Here is a 22,957-nt window from a genome sequence, read left to right on the forward strand (position 1 = left end):
TTCTTTAAAAAAAGAAAAAAAAAGATCACGCCACTCCGCTTTTAAAGGCCCTTCATTCCTACATGGGGAGGCTGCAGACCTAGAGCAAAGCAGATTTACATTTACGCCCTCGGGTAGATACGGTCCAGACAGTTTTACGCCCCGTTGTTCCTGATGCATCCAGTAGAGGGAGAAGAATATACATCTGTACATACAAAACAACACCTTTAAATAAACAGTAACATTTTAAAGGGCACCTATTTCATTGCTAAAAAACTACGTTGTTTTGTGTATTTGGTATAATATAATGTGTTTATGTGGTTTATTTTGTGTGGTCTATTTTCCAGTTTTATAATAGCTGCAGGTACAAAAGTGTTCGTCTAGTTCCTATATCGTCAGTTTAACTAGCATGCAAGTTAAACTGTGTTTATTTATTTGTGAAGAAGAGAACAGATCACGATCAAGTTGTCTAATCACAGGAGTTTCTTTTGCTTCAATAGCACAGCAAAAGCACGTTTCCCCTCACAACAGATAACATACAGTCCAACAGCTCGTTCTGCACGGTTTTTGAACATTTATTCTTCATTTAAATAAATAAATCTGTATGAAAAAAGGTCATTGTTCAGCAACTTCAGCAATTTTTCATTTAAATGTATCAATTAAAGCATTCAAATCTTTACATTAATTATGCAAGGTACAAAGTATAATAGACAAACAAGTCATTACCTGAAAGGTCCCTCCACCTCCTACTGTTTTCCACTGGGGCAGTTGTAGGCCTAGTGGTTTGAGAGTCGTTTTTGCTGGCAATGCCTATTCTGTATGGCAGAAATTGCTTGTATGGCATCATGTTTTATCAACTTTTCTACAATTTCCTTTTAAAGTCTGTGTAAGTGATATTTAATACGTATTTTGAGTTTGTCACAACACAGAAACATTGTTATAAATTTGGCTGAGTGGTTAATAACACAAGTGTTTATAAATTGTTCTCTAATTTTGATCTCGACTGTCAGTCAACATTAGCGTACCAATAACAGCAATAACCAGTATACCCAGTGTTGTCACATATTTGAACGAAAAAGAACAATTTTACATAAAAAAATAAGTTCAAGCTTTGTCTTTGAAAAAAAAATCAGAGACATCGCTAACACTAACCTGCACCAACTCGTGACTTTATAGATTTCCAAAAGTGTTGCATTAATTGCTAAAACACTAAACACAACGTCTGAGGATTTTAATAATGGGATCTGGCAACACTGTGAATGCTGCATTCGCGCTCTCATAACTCCCCGCCAGCGTCTCACAGCGGCTAGAGTAAAAATCTCCATCATTTACACTACAATGGACTAGTTGCACGGGATGACGTTTTTCTATTTCCGCTTTCTTGAGTGTACGCGTGTAAGCTTCCGGTTTCGCGATATGAATAGAGGAAGATATGAATCATGGCGCTGTTATAAACACAATGTCTGCAAGATCTATCAAAGTAACAATCACCGATGTCCATCGGCTAGTACACCAGCATGCTCAGCTCCGATGAGCAAAAGGAAAAAGTTGTTCAAGGTGTATATATCAAGTTACATCGACAACTATGAAGGTAAGTTATAACATTAGCTGACTGACTGGCTAGCTCGCTCTAACAGTTAGTAAATGACTACTGACTTTGAAAACTTGACAGGTTATTTGATGGTTTTAACGATGTACAGTTAACTGTATTAATAACATTAATGATGTCCAAACCTCACAGTTTCAAACCAAAGATTCATCAGGGAGGGAGCGTCAGGGCTACAATGCTAAAGGGGGAGAACCCTCACGACCCTGGCCTGGAGTGGGAGTAAAAAATTAGAAGTGTTTATCAGCTCAAAGCCTCAATCAGGTTTATTATTTGTGTTTTTGATATGCCTGTGTTGCAAAATGAAGAATAGGATCTTAACATACACCAAGCTTTCATGGAAACCACAGAAACTGGTTTTGACGGCTTGTGTTTTTTTACTGTATGTTAATTATAAACCGTGAATGGTCAGTTATCTTTAAGGTTCATTGGCAAGTAATATTTAAGTACTGATTTTGTACCCTGTACCTATCTTATGCTTTAAACTTTCACTGTTTTTATAAAACTCTATATGAAAGTGAGTAAATTGAGACAGGTGATCTATTGGGATGTCCTTAGATTACAGTATTGTGTATAGTGTTATGCATTTGATAACCTGACATGGTTAAGCCTATTTTCATAACTTACCTGACCAGCCTGCTCTCAGCTTTGTCATTTTCTGTGTTGTATTGAATTTGTGCCCTGATTCTGTATGTGAAATAACATACTGTATATTTTGTTTTAATGTGTAGATTGTCTTTGACGACTCCTCACCAGTTGACATTTCAGTGGCAGACTGTTCTGTGTGGCTGAAAGAGCACTCCGCAACCACTATGTTGTGTTTGACCCAGCTGAGAGCCCACCCTTCGGACTGCTGGAAATTAAATGTCCCAATTTAATGACTGTAGCTACTTGAAAATACAGAGTGCAATGCTGAAATTAAAGCAGACTCACAGAAAGAGCCAGGATGCCAGCTACTTCTTATAGGGATGTAGTGGTGTGATTTTTGGTGTTTTTACAGAGGAGGGTATTCCCATACAATGCATCTACATGGCTAAAACTATAAGGGAGATCATTTTTATTTTTACATGAATTAATGTTTGAAGAGGGTTCGCATCACTTATGGGATTTAATTTGAATAATATGCACTACATTATTTCCTCTTTAAAATCCACTGTACATATAACATTGATTCTTTATATTGTAATAATGATACAGTTAAGTATTAAAATAAATATATTACTTTTAATGTGCTCCTATGTGTGGCTCTCTTAATGCTATCATGCTGTGAGTCAGGTGTATAAAGCAACAGCAATCCTAAACTTTCCTTAGTGGTAACGTGTAACTGTCCATCTCATAAGTTGTGGAGAATGGGGTTTAAAGGGTTTATATAAGTGTACACAGTTGTTTGAAAATAATTACCTTTTTAATAATGTAAAAGATGTCAACAAAATACTGTTTAATTAATCAATTCTGGTAAGTAAATGTCTAACAAAATTATAGAACATTAATTATAAAGTATTTACAAAAACTATTGCAAATAGAAACATTCATTCTAAAGTATTTACATGAAAACATTTTAGAAATACTTTCATTGGAAGTTCATTACAAGAAACGTTTACAATTAGAAACAGTCCTAATGTATTTACATGGAAATATAAGAAATACATAAATTATAAAGTATTATAAAGTATAATAGTCAAGTCCAGTGTAAGGGAACCGGTATAGCTGCTTTTATAGATCTCCTAAACCCCTTAGCAGTCACTACGAAGTCACACGCACATACGAGTGATTTTCGTAGGGTTGAAGCTGTCCCTACGGATCTTGATTTAACACTGAGCCCATACCGCAGTATTTACAGGAGTGAAAACTTATCTCTGTGTTATTATAACGTGACGAATGAGAAGAAAACAATGTAATGCTCCGTTTTTCCGTTTGAAAGCAAGTTAGAACTCAACAAGGTAAGCTAGATGCTGTCATTTGCAGTGCGTAAACACTTAGACCGGAAGTACTGATGCGTACACTCAAATCCCGAAGTTAATAGACGCCATCTTGTGCACCTAGTCCATAGCCGTCAAAACTGATTATATACGCAGAATCTGGCATATGCCAGTATAACCCGTTTTAAATAGCTAATCCGTCATTCAGTGAACTTTATATTTTATTTTTGAAATGATAAATTAAACGAGGTCCGGACCTCAATCGGTGACCTTATAGCTGGCTACGGCCATGATTAAAATATTAAAAATATTTACAATAATGACAACATAAACAGAACTTACGTCTTTGGGTCGTCGTGTTTCTTTTCGTGTGATTGGATGTGATGAGTTGGGAAACCTCAAGAGTTGACAAAATTCGAACATGGACCGACTCAGATCCATGAAAACATGATTTTTTAATAATAATAATTCACTTAACATTTAACAACATCTAAATAATTACTGTCTTGATAATCTTTCTGAAAACCGACTAGCAGCACCCCTTTTATGTTTTCACAAAAACTTAAAATTTACACAGTAAGTTACACAGCTTTTACATGCTGCTATTGGCGCTTTTTGTCCCAGCCCACTGCACAGCAAAACCATTTTTGTTGAGGAGTTAAATTACGTTAAAAACTATTTATATTATTTGGGTCTAACAAAAAGTCAATAAATAATTATGAAGTAAATACATTTAGTTTAATAATTACTATGAAATGTCTAGTTACAATAATTAAAGCACATAGTACAAGAGCAACGCCTGCCCAGCAAACACATATTTTCACAACGTTGCAAAAACGTTTTGATAACGTAATCTAAACGTTTTTGCAACGTTGTAAAAATACGTATTTATAACGTTCAAAAAACCCGACATTTGGTTGTATTAAGTACGTCGGAAAATAACGTTATCAAAACTTTTTCACAACGTGAAAAAAAAACGTTTTTATAACGTTTTTGTGTTTGCTGGGTATATATGTTCCATGAAAGCAGTTTGTTTATTACACTGTTTATCTTATATCGTTTCAATCCAAAACTTGCTCTGTCAAGTCTGATCTGATGATGCCATAGATATGTACACTAGATGTCGCCTTGGCTATGGCAGTTCATTGGACCTAATGGGTCAAACCGAGCCGCCATCTTGAAATAGGGGTACAACACATCTGCGTCATTGTAGGCAATTGTGTAACGGAAATAAAATCACCATAAATCGTCATGAATGCGATTTTCTTGGTTTTCTTTTGGTTCGTTTCAACAGTCAGACATGTAGCACTGAGTCCAGAAAAAATTAAAGTTTTAAAATGTTGAAAATCTACTTTTTCTAACTATAATGCATAGTGCTAGTAGTAGCCCTAACATCCATACCCTGCTGAAAAAAACAGCATACCAGCAAGACCAGCATATGTTGTGTTTTGGTGCTGGTTTGCTAGTGAACACCAGCTAAACCAGCATCAGCACCAGCATTAGCACCAGCTAAACCAGCACCAAACCAGCATTAGCACCAGCATCTCATGCTGGTCATACTAGCAAGACCAGCGTATGTTGTGTTTTGGTGCTGGTATGCTGGTGACCACCAGCTAAACCAGCATAATTCCCATGCTGGTTTGATGCTGTTTTTTTCAGCAGGGTACGCAGCACAAAAGTCCGGCATCAACCATGAATTTGAAGTACAGGCAGAGATAGCAGCTTTACCTAGCTACTTCCAATGACAAGACCCCTGTTCTAAGATGGCGGCGGTTTTGATGCATGCTTAGAACCCCAAGGCGACATCTAGTGTATATATGTGAGGATGCGAACTCACTGTACACCCTACTGGACACATCAGGAACACCAGGGTTGTAAAACTGCCTAGGCCATATCTGCCTTGCTCCAGGTCAACAGCCTCCCCCTACTCTTTCTTTTGCTGCCTGTTCATTTTTTTAGAATACAGTTTAAAATTTTGTTATTTGTTTTTAAATCGTTGCATAATCAAGCACCTGTCTACATAGCTGAATTGCTGCATCAGTGTATCCCCCCAATACGCCTATAAGATCTGGTGACAAGAGCCTTTTTTTTCAAGTCCTCATTCTGAATAGAAGTGACCGTGCCTTCTCTGTAATTGGTCATCGCCTATAGAATGACCTTCCAGTGGAGATCAGAATGGCCCCTACTTTAAGGCTTTTCTAAACACCCATTTGTTTTTATTGGCCTATTAGGATTAACTTCTGGCTTACTTACTTTCTTATTAGTGTTCTAGTTAGTTTTATTTGCTCTGGCCATATCAATTCTATGATGATATTTCTTATATATTTATTTTCCTGCTTATTGTATTTTTATTCATGTTCTATTTTCTTTTAGTTGCTCTTGTTTTTTTATTTTATGTTGTTGTCTTGTGGCTGTTTTAAATGTGCTATAGCTATATAAATAAACTAAACTTGAAACTACAGAGGTGCTACATATGTCATAATCTGTAGTGCTAAAAATGGTTCCCCTATGATTACGTGCAATCAATTGTCTCAGTTTCACCATCTAGTGGTTACTAATATGTACTGTGTACACCATCAGAAAAAATGGTCTCTAGCTGTCACTGGGTTGGTACATCTTTGCACCTAAAAAGGTCATATTAGTACCTTAGAGGTGCATATTGGTACCAAAGTGTAAATATTAGTACCTCACAGTTAGATATTAGTACCAAATGTATACATACAGTGGTGTGAAAAAGTGTTGGCCCCCCTTCAATTTTTTGTCACACTTTAATGTTCCAGATCATGAAATATAAAATATTAATCAAAGATAACACAAGTAAACACAACATGCAGTTTTTAATGAAGGTTTTTATTATGAAGGGAAAACAAAATCCAAACACAGATGGCCCTGTGTGAAAAGCAGTGGCGTAGCAAGTCAGTCCCGGGCCCATATGCAAAAAAAATGTACGGGCGTCCTTGCCTGTTGGCACTGTTAACTAAGGCACGCAGGTCTGTTAACAACATATACTTTTAATAATGTAGTCAAATATTTTTACTTTACTTTTTACTTTAAAGGGTAGATTTAATAAAAAAAAAAAAACTAAATGTTTTTTTGACTCGTGACTAACTTCTCCGCCTTCTCTTTTCTCTTTTCTCCACCTTCTCTTTTCTCTTTCTCCCACTTTTATGTTTATATTTGTCCATCCTTAATATTCATGTAGATAGCCGCTATAGTAACCTCTCACACTGTGTTTTCTTTTTTTTGGCGCGGCGATGCGTATTGCAAAAAATGATGGCGTAGTAGTCTACGGCAGCCGCGGAGTGCAAAAAAAATAATAAACGCAAACAAGAAATGACGGAAATATTAGACATTATGGAGAAATAAGAAATCACTACACATGATATGCATGCAAAAATATATTTATTGCGGCCACAAATAAAAATTAAATTGAAAATTTTCTATTAAAAGCTGGGGCGGGCCCAGGGCCCTGCATGCCCAGACGCTACGCCACTGGTGAAAAGTGAAAGTGCTTAGTGTTAAGGTCAGTGTTCATGACTCCACCATAAGAATGGAGACTGGGCAAAAATGGCCTGCATTACAAAGTTCCAAGACGAAAACCGCTGCTGAGCAAAAAAAAGAAAGTTGTCTCAATTTTGCCAGCAAACATCTTGATAATCCCCAAGAGAAAATGCTTTGTGAACTGACAAGACAGTTTAACTTTTTGGAAGGTGTGTGTCCCGTTACGTCTTGCATTAATGTAACAAAGCATTTGAGAAAAAGAACATCATACCAACAGTACAATATGGTGGTGGTAGTGTGATGGTCTGGGACTGTTTTGCAGCTTTAGGACCTGGACGACTTGCTGTGATAAATGGAACCATGAATTCTGCTGTCTTTCAAAAATCCTGAAGGACAATGTCCGGCCATCTCTTCGTGACCTCTAGCTAAAGCAAACTTGGGTTCAGCAGGGGACAAAAATTCAAAACACATCAGCAAGTCCACCTCTGAATGGCTGAAGAAAAACAAAATGAATGCTTTGGGGTGGCATAGTCAAAGTCCTGACCTCAATACAATTTTTAATAAAAACCTTCATTTAAAAACTGCATGTGTACTTGTATTATCTTTGAATAATATTTAAATTAGTTTCACGATCTGAAACATTAAAGTGTGACAAACATTTGAAAGGATACTGACCCATTGACAGCTTGGGACCAATTAATTCTGACAGTGTATGTACTGCTTTAGTACTAGTTTATTTTGTCAGTCTGTATAAAAGTATTACATTATATAAATTAAATGTTTGTGGGCATGTATGTAAAAGCTGAAATATTAAAGACTAATACACATTTATTTCAGATTTTAGCAGTACTTGCGTAATTACACTTATCACCTTGCCATTCTTAAAGAGGCCATGGCATGAAAATGTTAGCATTGCCACTTTGTTGGTGTGAGCAAAAATTAGGTCATGATGTCATAAGGAGATCTTATTATAATAATACTGCCCCCTTAATCTCCACTATCCAACCACATCACTGCCATTTAGAGAGAAAGAGAGAGAGATAAAAAATAATTGAGAGCACAATTGAGTTTGAACTGCATCAAACCACCATCATTGTGATCAGTGTTTGCACTTCATCCGCTCATTTGCATTTTAAAGGACACACCCAAAACTACACATATTTGCTTACACCTACAAAGTGGCAATGCTAACATTTTCATGCCATGGGCCCTTTAGGTTAGAGAAAAGTGATGTTAAATGATTATAATTGCTACAGCCCAATTGAAAGACCAACTAGTTTTGCATAATAGTCAACAATTCAAATAAGAATTGCAATTAAATTTGTAATTATCCAAATGTTTTCAGTGACTTGATCATGTGGTTTGTTTGCTTGATTTGTCTATTGTGTCTATGTTGAGCTCCACTAAGGTGACCTGTGGTGAGATTTTGGTGCATCCATGTGGTTAAGACAATACATTTCTTTATAAAAGGATGTGACATCACAAATGGGGCCTATAAACCTCAGTTGAATTTGCTGACAGGTTACTTTTGAAGACTTCCAGTCAACTGTTTTCAAGTCAGATTTTTGTGCTGGTAAGTCATTTAAACACATGCTTTAAATACATGCATTTAAAGTTATTTAAAAACAATACTTTAATAGTTGAAATGTAAACTGTAACATACATTTTTAAAAGGACCTGAATTCATAAATAACTCAAATACATCTTTACATTTGCTAAAGCAGTATTATGTGTAAAAAAATTAAATTCAATGTTAGACATTTAAATGTGGCCACATTTAATATGTTGCCAAGAATGAAAATTCTGCTGTTTAAATTTTACTAAAATATTGCATCTATGCATGAAGCATTTTACATTAAACTAAATTTTGTATTCAGTTTCTATTCTCAAAAATCTGTGTGAATTGTGTAAAATTAAACAATAATTCAATATAAATGCATTACATTTATTAAAACTTACAGATGTGTCACAATGCATTTTTTTTTTTTTTTTTTGCTTTCTTTAGACCTTGTGGATCATTTAAAATGTTTTGGAGTTTGACAATGGCTTTGGTTCTCATGGCAGTAGTTGATGCCTGTCCAATTATCTGCAAATGTGAAGATTTTGACATCATAACCTGTTCGAACCAAAACCTTCTGAAGTTTCCTCACCTCCCCCAGGGTACAAGGCAATTATATGCTACACATAACAAAATAGAGGCACTCCCGAATGAAGGTTTGGAAGAATTGTTGGTTCTAGATCTAACCAATAATCGCTTAAATTTGTCACTGACTTCTGACAGCATTTGGCAGAACATGCGTAATCTTACCAAGCTATTTCTTGCAGGAAATGCACTAAATATATTAACACAAAGACAATTTCAAGGATTAGCAAATCTTAAAATATTAGACCTCAGTGACAACGACATTGATACTCTGCCTCAGAAGTTTCTTTATGGTTTGATTAACCTTAAAATCCTTAATCTGAATTTTAATCAAATTTTCAGTTTATCTTATGGGGTCCTGGAGGGAGCTCCTGCCCTGATGGACCTCCAACTAAAAAGCAATAAGATTAAGATGATAGCGATGGATGTATTTGAAAACTGCACCAATCTGTCTAAACTGTATCTGTCACAAAACAATCTGAAAAGTGTAGGCAATGAAATATTTAAGGGTGCAACAGCACTGGATCACCTTGATCTTAGTCGAAATGGGTTAACTGCGATACATATCGGGTTCCTCAGCAACAACCCAAATCTCACTAGCCTCTATCTTCAGAGAAATGACATCACTAGTGTTCCTGAGGATGTTTTCTCAGACAATCCTGGATTGAAGCATTTGGACTTGAGTTATAATGCTCTCGTTTCTCTGGCCGCCGGTTCCCTAAGAGGTCTGTCCCGTCTGGGTGCATTAGATCTGAGTTTCAATCAACTGAAGTCCTTAACTTCACAAGCGTTTCAAGACTTGGAGAATCTCGAGGACCTTAACCTTTATCACAATAATCTGAAGTACCTTCCGGATGATTTGTTCAACAATTCAAGCAACATAACAGAGCTCCAGTTGGATAACAATAATATTTCTGTTATTCCACCCAACCTATTTCACCCACTTCACAAATTATGTGATCTACAGTTGGATAACAATCGCATTTCAAAGCTTAGCCCACAAACATTTATGATGCTGACAAAGCTTAAGGAACTTGACCTAAGCAACAATGTTCTTGAGGAGATTCCAAGGCACCTCTTTCAAAAGACAAAACATCTGAGGGATCTACATCTGGACAACAATCACATCCACTACATTTCAAAGTCATCCTTTCATGGTCTTAAAAGACTGCACACACTGAAACTCAACAACAACAGACTGTCAAGTTTACATGAAAATCTACTGACTAATCTCAGTAGGTTACGGGAGTTATGCCTGAATGACAACCAGATAAAAATCATCCCTGTTGGATTTTTCACAGGACTTACAAACTTGAAGATTCTAGATTTGTCCAACAATAATCTGCATTACCTGTCCTCGTCAGTTTTTAAAGATCTGTCCATACTGAAATTGCTGGATCTGAGCTACAATAAACTCAACGCACTTCCAGAAGACCTCTTTTCATCTTTGAGAAATCTTCAAAGGCTCCACCTGCAAGCAAACCAGCTGTCATACTTGCCCACCAAAGTGTTTTCAGCTCTGACCAATTTGGAAGAGCTCGATCTGGACAAGAACCAGCTCCAGCGCATTGATCCTGCACAGTTTAAAGGCTTAGTGAACTTAACACATCTCTACATTAAATCTAATCAGCTGCGCTCAATGGAGAAAGGGACACTGTTGCCTTTAAGAAACCTGAAACTTATCCATCTTAATGAGAATCCCTGGGATTGCTCTTGCAAGTCCATTTTGTACACAAGTCTGTGGTTCAACAATAATACTGTTCTGGTAGGAGAAACACCACTCAAATGCTCCTCTGGCCGAGATCTTTCCTATCCAGCCCATTTTCCATCCTCATTGTCACAGCACTGTACAAACACTGCCTATTTCTCTGTGTACAGTCATAACATTGAGATATCAACAGTTTTCATTGCGTTCTCTCTGGCTTTTCACTTCTTCACTGTATGAATTGCTGTGCAAGCCTTTCATATGTGGTTAAGGTGCTAAGAAAAAAAACCAACCAGAGCTTGTAAGCAAATAACCAAGCTGACCTATTTTGAATGCATATGCTGACAGAAATCAAACAAAGAATTTACATGACATGACATTGTAAATATGATGGATAATACGTAAAGTGCATGACACGATTATTTCATAGAGGCCAAAAGGGAAATTCCACTTACTCATTTCATAACTTATACCTTGAATTCACTTATTCGGGTGTTTCTAAGAAATGGCTGCAAGCTGTGGTTGTGTGGCTGTAAAACTAGGTTGGATCCTAGGTTGCATTTTTTTCATATTAGTAATTTCTTTTATAATTTTGTTGTCTTGAAAAATCAGCAAATTAATGAATCCATAAAAATGTACAGTATAAAAATGCTTTAATAAAACAATGGTGGTTACACTTTATAATATGTTGTATTTGTTAAAATTGGTTAATGCATTAGCTAAGATGAACTAACAATAAGCAATGCTTCTACATATTTAATAATCATAGGTCATGTTCATTTCAGCTTTTACTAATTTAAAAAAGTTAACATTAATGCACCATTAACTAACATGAACAACTGTATTGGTATTAAAGGGGACATATCATGAAAATCTGACTTTTTCCATGTTAAAGTGCTATAATTTAGTACCCAGTGCTTCTATCAACCTAGAAAATGTGAAAAAGATCAACTCATTAACTAAGTTTTGGTAAAGCGTTCTCTGCAAGCATTTGAAAAAATAGGTCATTGAAATTTGGCTCCCCCTGTGATGTCAGAAGGGGATAATACCGCCTCTTTATCTGTACTATCCAACCACGGCACTGCCATTTAGATCATCTCATTTGCATTTTAAAGGACACACCGAAAACATCACATTTTTGCGCACACCTACAAAGTGTCAATTTTAACATGTTATAATAAATTATCTACGTGGTATTTTGAGCTTGAATTCACATATGTACTCTGGAGACACCAAAGATTTATTTTACATCTTAAAAAAGTCTTGTGTAATGTCCCTTTTAACAAAGTTTAATAAATGTTAAAAACCTTTATTGCTTATTGTAACTTCATGTCAATTAAAGTTAGCATTTACAAAAGTTAACAAATACAACCTTATTGGAACCTTATTTGTATAATTCCTTCAGACTTTTTTGTTTTGTTTAAATTTTGACAATATAAATTAGGGTTTTTTAAATCTTTTTTTCAGCCGAATGCCTTTGATAATTGAAAAGCACATAAGCATGTTTAGCAACTTTAAAAACATTTATTTTTCATTAGTTTTATCAATTATATTTTTACAATTTTATTGTTATTATTGCCCGTTATTGGACCTTCGTCTGGTAATTTTCTTTTCCTGGTACATAAAACGTACCTTGTCCATTTTGTATGAGTTCTCAGTTTTCTGATAAATTGTAGTGCTGTGTAATGGCAATGACATTCAAATTAAACAAATAAAATATATCATTTGTGTAAGTGTGTGTTATTTTTTAATTATTTTTTTTACATTTTATGTTTAAAGGCGCTCTAAGCGAATCTGTGTGACATCACTTCTTGTTGACTTTCGAAGTGTTGTCAAACAAAACTGAGCGTAGCTAACTCCTCCCCCTCCCTCTCTCTCACTCTCTCCCTTGCCCCTCCTCTCCCTTCTGTGCTCCCTCACGTGCACTAACCCCCCAAACCTCACCCCCAAATCCTTCTTGTCGTTTATTGGCTGGAACACGTTTGTTATGTTTCGTGGTTGTAGGCTGCACCACTTTGTTTTTGTTGCTGTTTGTGGAGCCTGGGCTGTCTACAGAGGCCGCGGGGATATGCAGCCAATAGATAGTGAAGAGATGTTTGCTGTATGTAAAAAAAAATGTTTTATGGCCTAAAACGTGTGAATTCGTTTAGAGCGCCTTTAATTGTAATTTGTTTAATTGTTTTTCATTAACTCATGAACCCCCTGCAATTCTGTCAGTTTGGGAAAGCTCGAAATGTTGTGTTGACCCAAGGACAACATTTTTCTAAATAAAACCTAAACCCACCCCAAACCCCAACCCTATCCATAACCAAACCCTAAAATCAGAGGGACATGATACGTGAAAAACAATGGTCTAGAAACAGCTAATCCTGGTTGTAATCTTAACCTTAAAACAAACTGTAAACTTATTTCTGAAATCTGATTGGTTGATTGAAATGTTGTCCCAGGGTCAACATAATGTTGCCATGAGGACATCAACCACTTGGCAAAATCAGGAGAGCCGCAAACCTTGAAATAAACCATTTGTTACAATTGAGGAGTTCAGTGCATGCAAGCTTTTTTGTCAAATAATCCACAGTTTTGGACAAAACACAGTTGCAAAATCACCATAGATGCAACTAGAAACACTGCAAATGATTAAAGCCAGAATCTAAAAAATAAAGAAACTAAACCACACATTGGGGGGCGCTGCCATGTGACTGCCACATTCGTTCTGTTTTCAGGTTCAAGTACTCACAAGAGACAAGTTTGAATGTGCTCCATGGTCATTTCATGCGCCACCATTCATCTTCTAGGCACTAAAGGGACTTTGCTAAAAATCGATGTAGCCGTTTAGCGAATTTAGCCAAAAAAAACGTTTCTTTTCTGAATGGCCTAAGGCCAGGATTAAACGGATTTGAAGCGAAGGTATTTGAAGAACATTTAAGACCATCGGTTAATATCATTATCTCATATTTGACTGAAGTCAAAGAATTGAGTTGCTCAATTATTGTTATTAATAAGAATTATGTTCAAATGCAATTCATGGTGAAGCTAGTATAATGAAGAGGATTAGGAAATGCCTTCTAAATGATCAAAAACAAACAAAACAAAAAACACACAACAAAAGTGATTTTGTTGCTTATTGTTTGTATAATGCAAGATTATCAGTTGAACTCATGTCTATTTTCATTTGCTTTTAAAAGTTAAATAATGCAGGCATTGAGTCATAAAGACTGAATCATCTCTATAAGACTTTAATTGGCATTAACAAAAAGTGCTTTACACTTCGCTGAACATTCTTAAGTAAATTTGAAGATGCCAATTTTAAACAAAACAAATTCAAACAAGGCATTTGACAACCTGAATACTAAAATATAACTTTACGGTACTGTAACTACTGTAAATTTTATATACATTTATGGCACCTCAGATTTCGTAGATAAGCAAAACTTTTTCCACACTTGTCACACATGTATTGCTTCTCCCCCGTGTGAATGTGCAGATGAGCTTTGAGAGCATTAGATTGGTTAAATGCACGTCCACATACGTCACAACTGAATGGCTTTTCCCCGGTATGTATGCGCTCGTGTCTACGGAGATTTCCTAAGTTGCAAAAGCCTTTCGAACACACGCCGCAAACAAAAGGTCTTTCGCCGGTATGTAACGTCTGGTGAGCCTTAAGGGAAGCTTGTTGACTAAACGCTTTTCCGCACACTGAGCAGGGATAGGGCTTCTCCCCTGTATGAATCCTCTCATGTATCTTCAGACTGCCCGCAGTATTAAAGGACTTTTCACACATGTTACAGTTGTATAGTGTGGTTTGTTTGACATGATCCGTATGGCTGGTTTGCTGTGGATTGTGATGGTGAAATTTTAAAGTGTTGATGGAAACGAGAGTCTCTCCGCACACCATACATGGGATGGGCATCTGTCCAGCATGAGCCTGGAAGTGTGTTCTCAGTGCATTCTTGCAACCATACAAAACGCCGCACACAAAACAGCTGTGGCCCGTTTGTCCCACGTTGTGTCCCTCGTGCAAATTAAGCATCCGCTTCTGTGCAAAGCCCTGACCGCAAATTTTGCATTTGTACGGTTTTTCACCAGTGTGAGTTAGCTTGTGTGCCTTCAGTGTATTTTGCTGGTTAAAACTTCGCCCGCAAGTCTGGCATTCGAATGGCTTCTCGCCCGTGTGGATTCTCTGGTGCCGACGCAGATTAGTAGGTAGGCCGAAACTCTTCCCGCATACGTCACATCTATGCTCTTTTTCCTTTGTGTGGACCACCAGATGCTTTCTGAGATCGTAAGCTCGGCAAAATGATTTCCCACAATATTTACAAAGGAATCTGTGTGCATCACGCGCCTTCTGGCGAGTTTTTAGCTGTCTGTTTTTGCTCCACTTCTTCCCACGCTGATCGCAACTAGAAGGTCGCTTGTTAGCATGAAGTTTGTTGTGTACATCCAAACTGTGTGATCTTTTTGCTGCTTGATGGAGGACCAAATGAGCTCTTAAATGAATAATGGAATCAAATTTTCTTCTACAGTGTTTACAGCTAAACTGTTTAACCCCCTTTCGAAAGCCCAGTGTGCTTTTTGAAATCTGGGATCCCAAACAGCCGACATCATTCTTCTGTGATGGCACAAGCTGAAGATGTATGGCATCATCACTCACTTCTGAAGTGCTGTTTTCTAAATAATCTGTTGTCATGTCTTCTGTAATAACCACAGTCTTTGTGTTTTAGTTGGAGGGAAAAAAAGAGAATGTGTGATTAGAGGTTGCAATTAACATTTACATATGACACAGTTAAGTCAGAATTTGCAATACAATATTAAAAGTTTGACTTATTGCACTTAATGACTTACTGTTACAGTGTCAATGATTTCCTCCTGTCCCCAGTTTACCACAACCTCAATGTTCTCTTCAGAAGCTGCAATGGCAAAACAGACCACAAATCTTAAGAAATTTGCCTTGAAAAATATTTGTGACTATGAATGCATGGTATTATAGTATCACACTGAATGGGCTTATTTTGCAATAAAAATGTCTGGCTGTAAATTATCCTGCTTACTATTTACCTCATGAGATCACCCATTTTTTTAACGAATGCATACCTTCTGCAAGGAATACCCATTTAATTTTGGTTTTAAGACAAGAAGTTCAAACGTCACTTCGACCTCAGCGTGCAGTAACATCATCACTCCTGACTACTCCTCCTCTCGCTCAAACTTTTGTCAATATTACTGTGTCTGAGGTCGAAGTGCTGCAAACTAAAGCCCGATTTATAGTCGTGCGTAGGTTTTACGGCGTAGCTACAGCGTAGGCTATATGTAGCCTGTGCGGAGCTCTGCGTAGCCTGACGTGCACCTCGCAAAAATTTTAACAGAGCATCAGATCTACGCGGACCGCAAGCGCTGTGATTGGTCCACCAGAACCCCTCCCATCAGACAAAAAAAACTGCGTCATAGGTATTTCCGTTTTGCGATGGTGAAAACAAAGATGAGCCAAGTTGAGGAGTGATTTAACTCAACTGCAACAAAAGTCGCTGTTTATTTACTTCCATCATTGCTGGTCTTCTCAAATCATACACAACAAGTTGCTGTTTCTTCTTCGTTTGTGGGTTAACTTGCCAAGCTTCTTCTTCTATGACGGTCGCGCTGCTACTGTGGTTAAACGCGTGGATACTGCCTACCAGCGGTTTGCGCGTGTGTTTGCACGTCGACGCAAAGTATAAATGAAAACCGAAGGCGGAACCTACTGCGTTGCGGCTACACCATAAGACCTACGCACGACTATAACGAGCCCTTAAAGGAGACAAAGAATGATTGAACAGAGTATTTATCCTTGTTCTGTGATGTGACATGTAGACAAAAAATTTTTTGTTTGGTCTGTAATGCCTTGAAAGCTTCCTAAAAACCTCTCTCGGATAGCTCTATTAGGGTGGGGGATTTTAAACAAGTGGTTTTGCACCTATTTGGCTCCCCCTACTGGCTTAACTTGCAATCTCATTTTTGATTGGCTGACTTTGCTGCCACTCAAAAAATTTAGCCAATTATTTTAAAGTGGAGGGGCAGTTAGATGCTTGTTATGTCATAAGCATCAGTTTTTCAGATTGGGCCGTTTTCTGGCTGACATTTCTAAAAGAGGAATTTCTATGAGACTGAGATGTTTAGCATGTCTAGCACTTTTTGTATGTTGGTGAATGCGGGTAGACTACCATTATTCAACAAAAAAACATGGTAAAAATGGTTTTTCATTCTCTGTCCCCTTTAACTCTTCCGCCATACAATATAGTTGTCATTTTTATCCACTTAAAAAATCGCCACGTTTTGTGCCACCATACTTACTCGTGTAACTACTCATTTAACAGTCTTTAAAAAGGGAAAACATGGAAGTGTTTTGTGGCTTCTAAAATCATCCCTGTTTGGATCCTAAGGAATGAATGGGGCTAGGCTAAACCCTAACACATTCATGACGCTCTGTACAAATATTTAGTGTACGCATAGAGAAAGATAAGTATGTATTTATTTGTCTAAGCTGAGGTAAGAACACAGTAAAATATTGAAAAACGGTGGTGTTTTCCTCAAATATTTATAGAATTAAACTTTACCTGTCAAAATGATTGCTGCATCAGGGTTACTGTGTATTAGTTGTTATCCGGTATTATTACACGGCTCTCTGGAATGCTTGATTCTGATTGGTCAGTTGAGACATTTGCAGGTTCGTTCTTTTCGAATAATAACCGCTCCAAAATGGGTGATTCTCACGAAACCATTGGAACACCACGGCACTAATGATTTTAGCTATAAAATGTGTAATATAGTAATATTAAAAAGCATCAGAATTAACACAATACTGTGTTCTAGCTTGCACAATGTGTGATTTTAACATAAGAATATACAATTTGTCAATTTTATCTAATTTTCTGCTTAAATTCTCATTACCGCAATGCGTCCGGCTATGTTTGAACATGCGTTATGTTGTAATTTAAACAAATTAACACAAAAATATTTAGAAAAAAAATAAATTGATGTTTTGCTAGACTACTTTAGATGACAGAAAAATAATTTACTGAATATTCATGTATAATAATAATGAAGAAAAATTAGGAAAATGTTGTGTCCGTGCCTGATGTTCTCATCCTCCGCAACACTTTTTGAGAACAGTTTAAGCACACATACAGAATTTTAATAAAGTTTGATTTTGAGTGACCAAGCACATGGACCAGTTACTTCAAGATGGCTACCAGGTAAGATCATCTCTTTATATCTTTCCAGTTAAATTTGAAATATTCTCTTGTCAGAATGCTTACACAACATTTTGATTATCATTACCGAAACAGGTAGTTTTCTACATTTCGAAAATTTTTTGATTTACAATTTTTTTATGAAAATGTTCTTTATTAAAGTCTAATTATATGCACTGAATAAAAAATGAGCAAAGCCTTCATGGCTTCTCTATTTTTAGCAAAACATACTGGGGTACCTCATCCTCCGCAACACCATTCTCATATACCGCAATTATTTAATAGCAGTTGCGGTAAAGAGAACTTCTGTTTCGGAAATGAGAATTTAAGCATATTGTTTATTACTTTAAAATATATCTTATGAATTAAATACAAATTTAAAATGTAATAACTGTTGATATTTTGCTTTATGATGCTTCATTGTAGACAATCAGCAAGTGAGAAAAAAACTTAAGCAAAGGCCAGTTTGACAAAGTTCAGGGAGAAACTTAACAGCAACCCAGAATGGCTCGAGGAGCACAGAAGGAAGGAGAGAAAGAGGTTAGGTTTGGAGATATTACTAGCAGGTGTATTTAGCAAAAAAAACACTACAGTGTTAGGAAATGTACATGGCACACACACACAACACAACGCAACAAGTCTATAATATATTATGATGTGTACATACATTTTTTTCTTCCAATGTTGTGAGACATGCTAATTTAATGTAATGCTTTCTTTCCACTTTCAGGTATCAAAGACAACCTAGCGATGGCACGCCACGCGTCTAGGCGCTGCAACAGCAGTTGCTTCACAAGATCCACAAAGTTGGATCCCATGTGTGCCTGCATCTCAGCTCCCTGCGACCGCACAACGCGCGCTGTCTGCAGCGTCAGATTGCTGCGTGGGGGCGAGGGACAAAGGGAGACTACCTCCTTTCTGCGCAGTGCGTGAGTCACAGACACCAGAGAGGATGGCCTATAAGCGCCCAGCGCTGTTACAGAAAGCGGGTTTTTGCACAATTCATTAGGACTGTGCATTAACCCTTTCCGCTGTCTTTGCAGCATGTGGGTTGTGTTCGAGAGTGGGGGGGGGCGTGTTGTAGACGCTTATGTGAGGCGAGCAACACAAAACCAACTGAAGAGAAGAATGCTCTGTTTTTGACAAAATAACAATCTTTATTACATTTAACAGACAAACATTTCAACATAAAGTCCCTGCGTCGCCCGCAACAGCCAGGGGGACATCCAACGAGACTCTCATTCTTTTCCGCCGCTCAGCGTTCTCTTCTTCACAGCACTCTTGTCAGGAACACGGCTTCGTTCCGGACGGCAGTCCCCCAGGACCCGGTTTCTTGCATCATATACTGGAGGATTTGTGCCAGGGAGTCTTGCGATGCACCACCGGTTCTGGTCCATGAGACACAGGGTGGTGAGGTAGGAAGTGGCTCATAGCCTTAGAGCTTTTCACCGCTTCCGAGAAATGCTCCGTGATTGTGGCCACCGTGTCCCCAAACAGGCCGGATAGAGAAACGGGCGTGACTGTGCATGAGCACCATGAGTGGTCTTCGTGGCCCTTAGCGTGAAATTCGTAGCCATCCTCAGATCCCTGAAGGTATTTAGATCCGTGCTGCCTTCATCCAGAGCCTTAATGCCCGTCCTTGATGGGAGGAATACACAGGTAGCCTACCTAAGAAAAAAAATGGGGGGAGGGGTAGCCCACGCTTTGGTGACTTTTCTCCGAGCGGCAGCGGGGCGGCCCGAGTGAAGAAAACAAAAGTCAAGCTTGCTTCTCTGGGGATCTTGTGGGGTGCTCTACTCAATCTCCAAGTCCTGCAAGGCTTTGAAGAGAATGCGCACCAGTTCCTTGTAGAAGGCGGGCTGTGTGGCTGATGCACCACGTGGAGACTGGTCCCAGTCTCCGTCCAAAGCTCTCAGAGACATCTCATCTTCCTCCGCTGGAAACCCAAAGGAAACAGACATGGCAGCTCCCGGTTCAGGACACAGGCTCTCGGCGACAAACTGAAGTGGTGAGAGAGGGGAGGACAACCACCTGCGGCTCTTTGCCGGCAGTGGGACACTGCAGTAAGAAACATCAAAGGGCGATGTTGAGCCGGGTCCTGAGCACCTTCATCGGGAGATCCTCACAATAAGGGACACCCTGAGCCAACAATTGCCGCCTTTAGGTGGAGAAGCCCCAAGCAGAGCACACAGAGTGGGTCCATCAGACCTCCGCACCACAAGCAGATTTGCGACATCACGGAACATAGAGAGGGCTGCTTACATTTTAACCTGAATTCAATTTTGCTGCCTTTGAAGTCTGTCCTAAAGCATTTCTCATTGTCATTGTCTCATAAGGCAGCGAGTCAACAAGTCAGCTGTCTAAGCTTTCGGACACAGCCTCTCTCTCTCTCTCGCGTATTAATGGAAACAGATACAGAATGATAAAAGGTCAGAAGACCAAATCATATCCAGCAAGGAAATATTTTTCATCTTATTTACACAAATGTTTTTTGATATCCAGCTGACATTGGCTGCAGCCTTCAGAGCTCGCATTTGTAGGCAGCATATGTCATCAAGACCATCTTATTTCAGTATGTTAAATGCATAAATGGGGACTTAAATATGACACAAAGGGATATTAATATAGGCCTTCCTGTTCTCATGTTTTTTCTATAATATTTTTTTCAAAGACTACACAATAAAACAGTTTTGAACTTCAACGCATGATGCTGTAAATATTATCAGTTTTTTCTACTTTATAATTTGTTTTTAACAAAATCTCAGGCTAGTATATGTATTCTCATTACCGAAATAATTAACCTCATTTCCGAAACCTATGTATCATTACCGCAACAGATACTTATTAAATGTTAATTTCATTAATAGAAGCATAATACTTTGATTTTAAACGCATGTGCAGAATCTCCAAATTATGTTCTTTCAGGTTTGTCATGTCATTTTGAAAATGTGTCAGGTTTCTTCGAAATATAAAAAAAAATAGTTGCAAATTGTGGAAGGTGTTGCGGTATATGAGCTAAATAAAACAAAATAAAAAAAAACGTTAAATTTAAAATAAATATTATTTCAGAATTTCAATTTACTGTGCATGACTATTAATAATCCATTTTTAAAAATGTGAAATTATATTAGCTTTTCTAACAGTGTTGATGTTTTCTGACTGTTGCGGTAATGAGATTTTTTAGGACTTACTTTTGAAATTATGTTACAAAAAGTGTTAAATGATAAGTAAACGTTTTTAAATTAATGTTCCCATATACTCCAGACTTTGTTTCTAATGTCTGGTGTGAAAAAAAGTAAATTTAAGCAATTTTTACATTTTCATGCTTGACATTTTTCAAACCAAGTTTTCGTGAGAATCACCCACATAATAACGCTTCGCGTCGGGTCCTGATCACACTGTCGGGGCTTATTTCCCGATAACTACCGGCTGCCTCTACATTATCCCTTACATAACAAACCTGCAAAATGTCGTGACTGGCCAATCAGAATCAAGCATTCGAACAAACCATGTAATAAACGACTTGAATTCTTGGATTTCTTGTACGGCACTGGCAACTTTACCAAAATAGTTGCATAATGGTATTACATACATTTTGGCAAGTGTTCACAAAATCTTCTTTGGAACAATATTAATTGTTACCACCTTGTCTTTCATGAGGTGAACCATAATTTTATAGTGTAACACTGCCAAAGGAATCCAAAACAGTTTTTATTTCTGGAAAAAAATGCTCTATGATGTGATTATTGCAGATGTGCACATTGGGATGCTGAAACGATATATTGTGCCCTGTGTGTACAATCCAGAATAAAGTCTCATAATTATGAGATTAAGTACATCATAGTTTCTGTTCAATATTTGACATGGTCTCAGTCAATATTAAATATATCATGCTTATGTTTCACAGTTTTTTACATTATAATAGATTAATTTATGTAAAAAACATTAAATCACAGGCAGTGTTTACATATTTAATGAATAAATGCATAAAACAGAGGTAATGAATCTCACCTGATGTGAACTGTTCAGTGAATTGATTTCTGTGGTGATCATTGTCTGTAGTATCTTCTTGTTTGACAACATCCTCCTGAACGGTCTTCTGCTGTTTCTCAACTTGCTTTGGCCTTGATGTCAAACTGTCCTGTGCCATCTGAACAGGAGTCAAATCAAGATGCAAAAGTGCTGAGTAAAGCCGGCATATTTCACTGACAGCTGCCTTTGCCTGCTTTTCTAACACACCGTTCAGATGGGACTGAAACAAACGAATACAACATCTGTTACCATTTGGACTCAATACATTTCATCTGTTTACCACCTAATCTGCCGAACGCATTTGATGGATTTCAACTTGTTCTTGTTTATAAACACATTTTCCCGCATCAGTACATATTTATACTTGTGTATAATGTGAAACCATTAATGAATGTTACAAAACAAAAACAGGGTCACTGACTGTAAACTCCAATTTTGCAGACTCGTGCACTGCAGCATCTGTCTGTCGAAATGTGCCTCGTGACGAATCCATAACTTTGGTCACTTCGTGAATCGTGACCTTTATAAGCTTCTCCAAAATAGCGAAGACTTCAGACTCCAACAACGACATTATTGTGTTTTTTCAGAAGGTTATACTATAAAGTAATTCAAGATAAAAGCTACACATCACAATGAAAACGTTTCCCGTTCTCATGGGCGGTAATGCATTTAGTGTGAGCTCACTGCTGCCCCTCACTGGCCTGGGGTTCAGTTACAGCTTGATGCATTTGCAATACATCTCATTGTTGGACATATTTTAAAACTGAAACAAAATAGCGGAGAACTGCATTTATTTTGCCTTCAGAAAACAAGTAAACATCTAGATCTTTCTTTTTCCAAAAGCATCCA

The 22,957-nt window shown here is 37.5% G+C and overlaps 2 protein-coding genes and 1 long non-coding RNA gene across 3 annotated transcripts; 2 read left to right on the top strand and 1 right to left on the bottom strand.

Annotated features, from left to right (window-relative positions):
* The first annotated feature begins 1,323 nt into the window (after window positions 1–1,323).
* On the top strand, window positions 1,324–2,817 carry LOC135771104 (uncharacterized). The gene is made up of 2 exons (XR_010542833.1): window positions 1,324–1,570; window positions 2,317–2,817. It is a non-coding gene; the product is annotated as an uncharacterized lncRNA (long non-coding RNA).
* A 5,703-nt stretch (window positions 2,818–8,520) lies between these two features.
* LOC135771076 (uncharacterized) lies at window positions 8,521–12,674 on the top strand. The gene is made up of 2 exons (XM_065281142.1): window positions 8,521–8,578; window positions 9,011–12,674. Exon 2 carries the CDS (start codon window positions 9,030–9,032, stop codon window positions 11,091–11,093), a length of 2,064 nt encoding a protein of 687 aa, XP_065137214.1. The 5' UTR covers window positions 8,521–8,578; window positions 9,011–9,029; the 3' UTR covers window positions 11,094–12,674.
* A 524-nt stretch (window positions 12,675–13,198) lies between these two features.
* Window positions 13,199–22,781, bottom strand: LOC135771081 (uncharacterized). The gene is made up of 4 exons (XM_065281147.2): window positions 22,530–22,781; window positions 22,088–22,328; window positions 15,696–15,760; window positions 13,199–15,561 (listed from the first exon to the last, which is right to left on the bottom strand). The coding sequence occupies exons 1-4, from the start codon at window positions 22,677–22,679 to the stop codon at window positions 14,242–14,244; spliced, it is 1,776 nt and encodes a 591-aa protein (XP_065137219.1). The 5' UTR covers window positions 22,680–22,781; the 3' UTR covers window positions 13,199–14,241.
* Window positions 22,782–22,957: the final 176 nt, after the last annotated feature.

This window comes from Paramisgurnus dabryanus, chromosome 8, assembly GCF_030506205.2.
Source record: "Paramisgurnus dabryanus chromosome 8, PD_genome_1.1, whole genome shotgun sequence".
Taxonomy (NCBI): domain Eukaryota; kingdom Metazoa; phylum Chordata; class Actinopteri; order Cypriniformes; family Cobitidae; genus Paramisgurnus; species Paramisgurnus dabryanus.

Bases quoted from the DNA above. Each gene is read 5' to 3' on its own strand.
- LOC135771081 (XM_065281147.2), bottom strand. From the start codon at position 22,679: ATGTCGTTGTTGGAGTCTGAAGTCTTCGCTATTTTGGAGAAGCTTATA. The intron at 15,761-22,087 runs GTGAGATTCATT...TTGCCATTGCAG, and splicing joins CACTGAACAGTTCACATCAG to CTTCTGAAGAGAACATTGAG. The intron at 15,562-15,695 runs GTAAGTCATTAA...TAAAACACAAAG, and splicing joins AAATCATTGACACTGTAACA to ACTGTGGTTATTACAGAAGA.
- LOC135771076 (XM_065281142.1), top strand. From the start codon at position 9,030: ATGTTTTGGAGTTTGACAATGGCTTTGGTTCTCATGGCAGTAGTTGAT.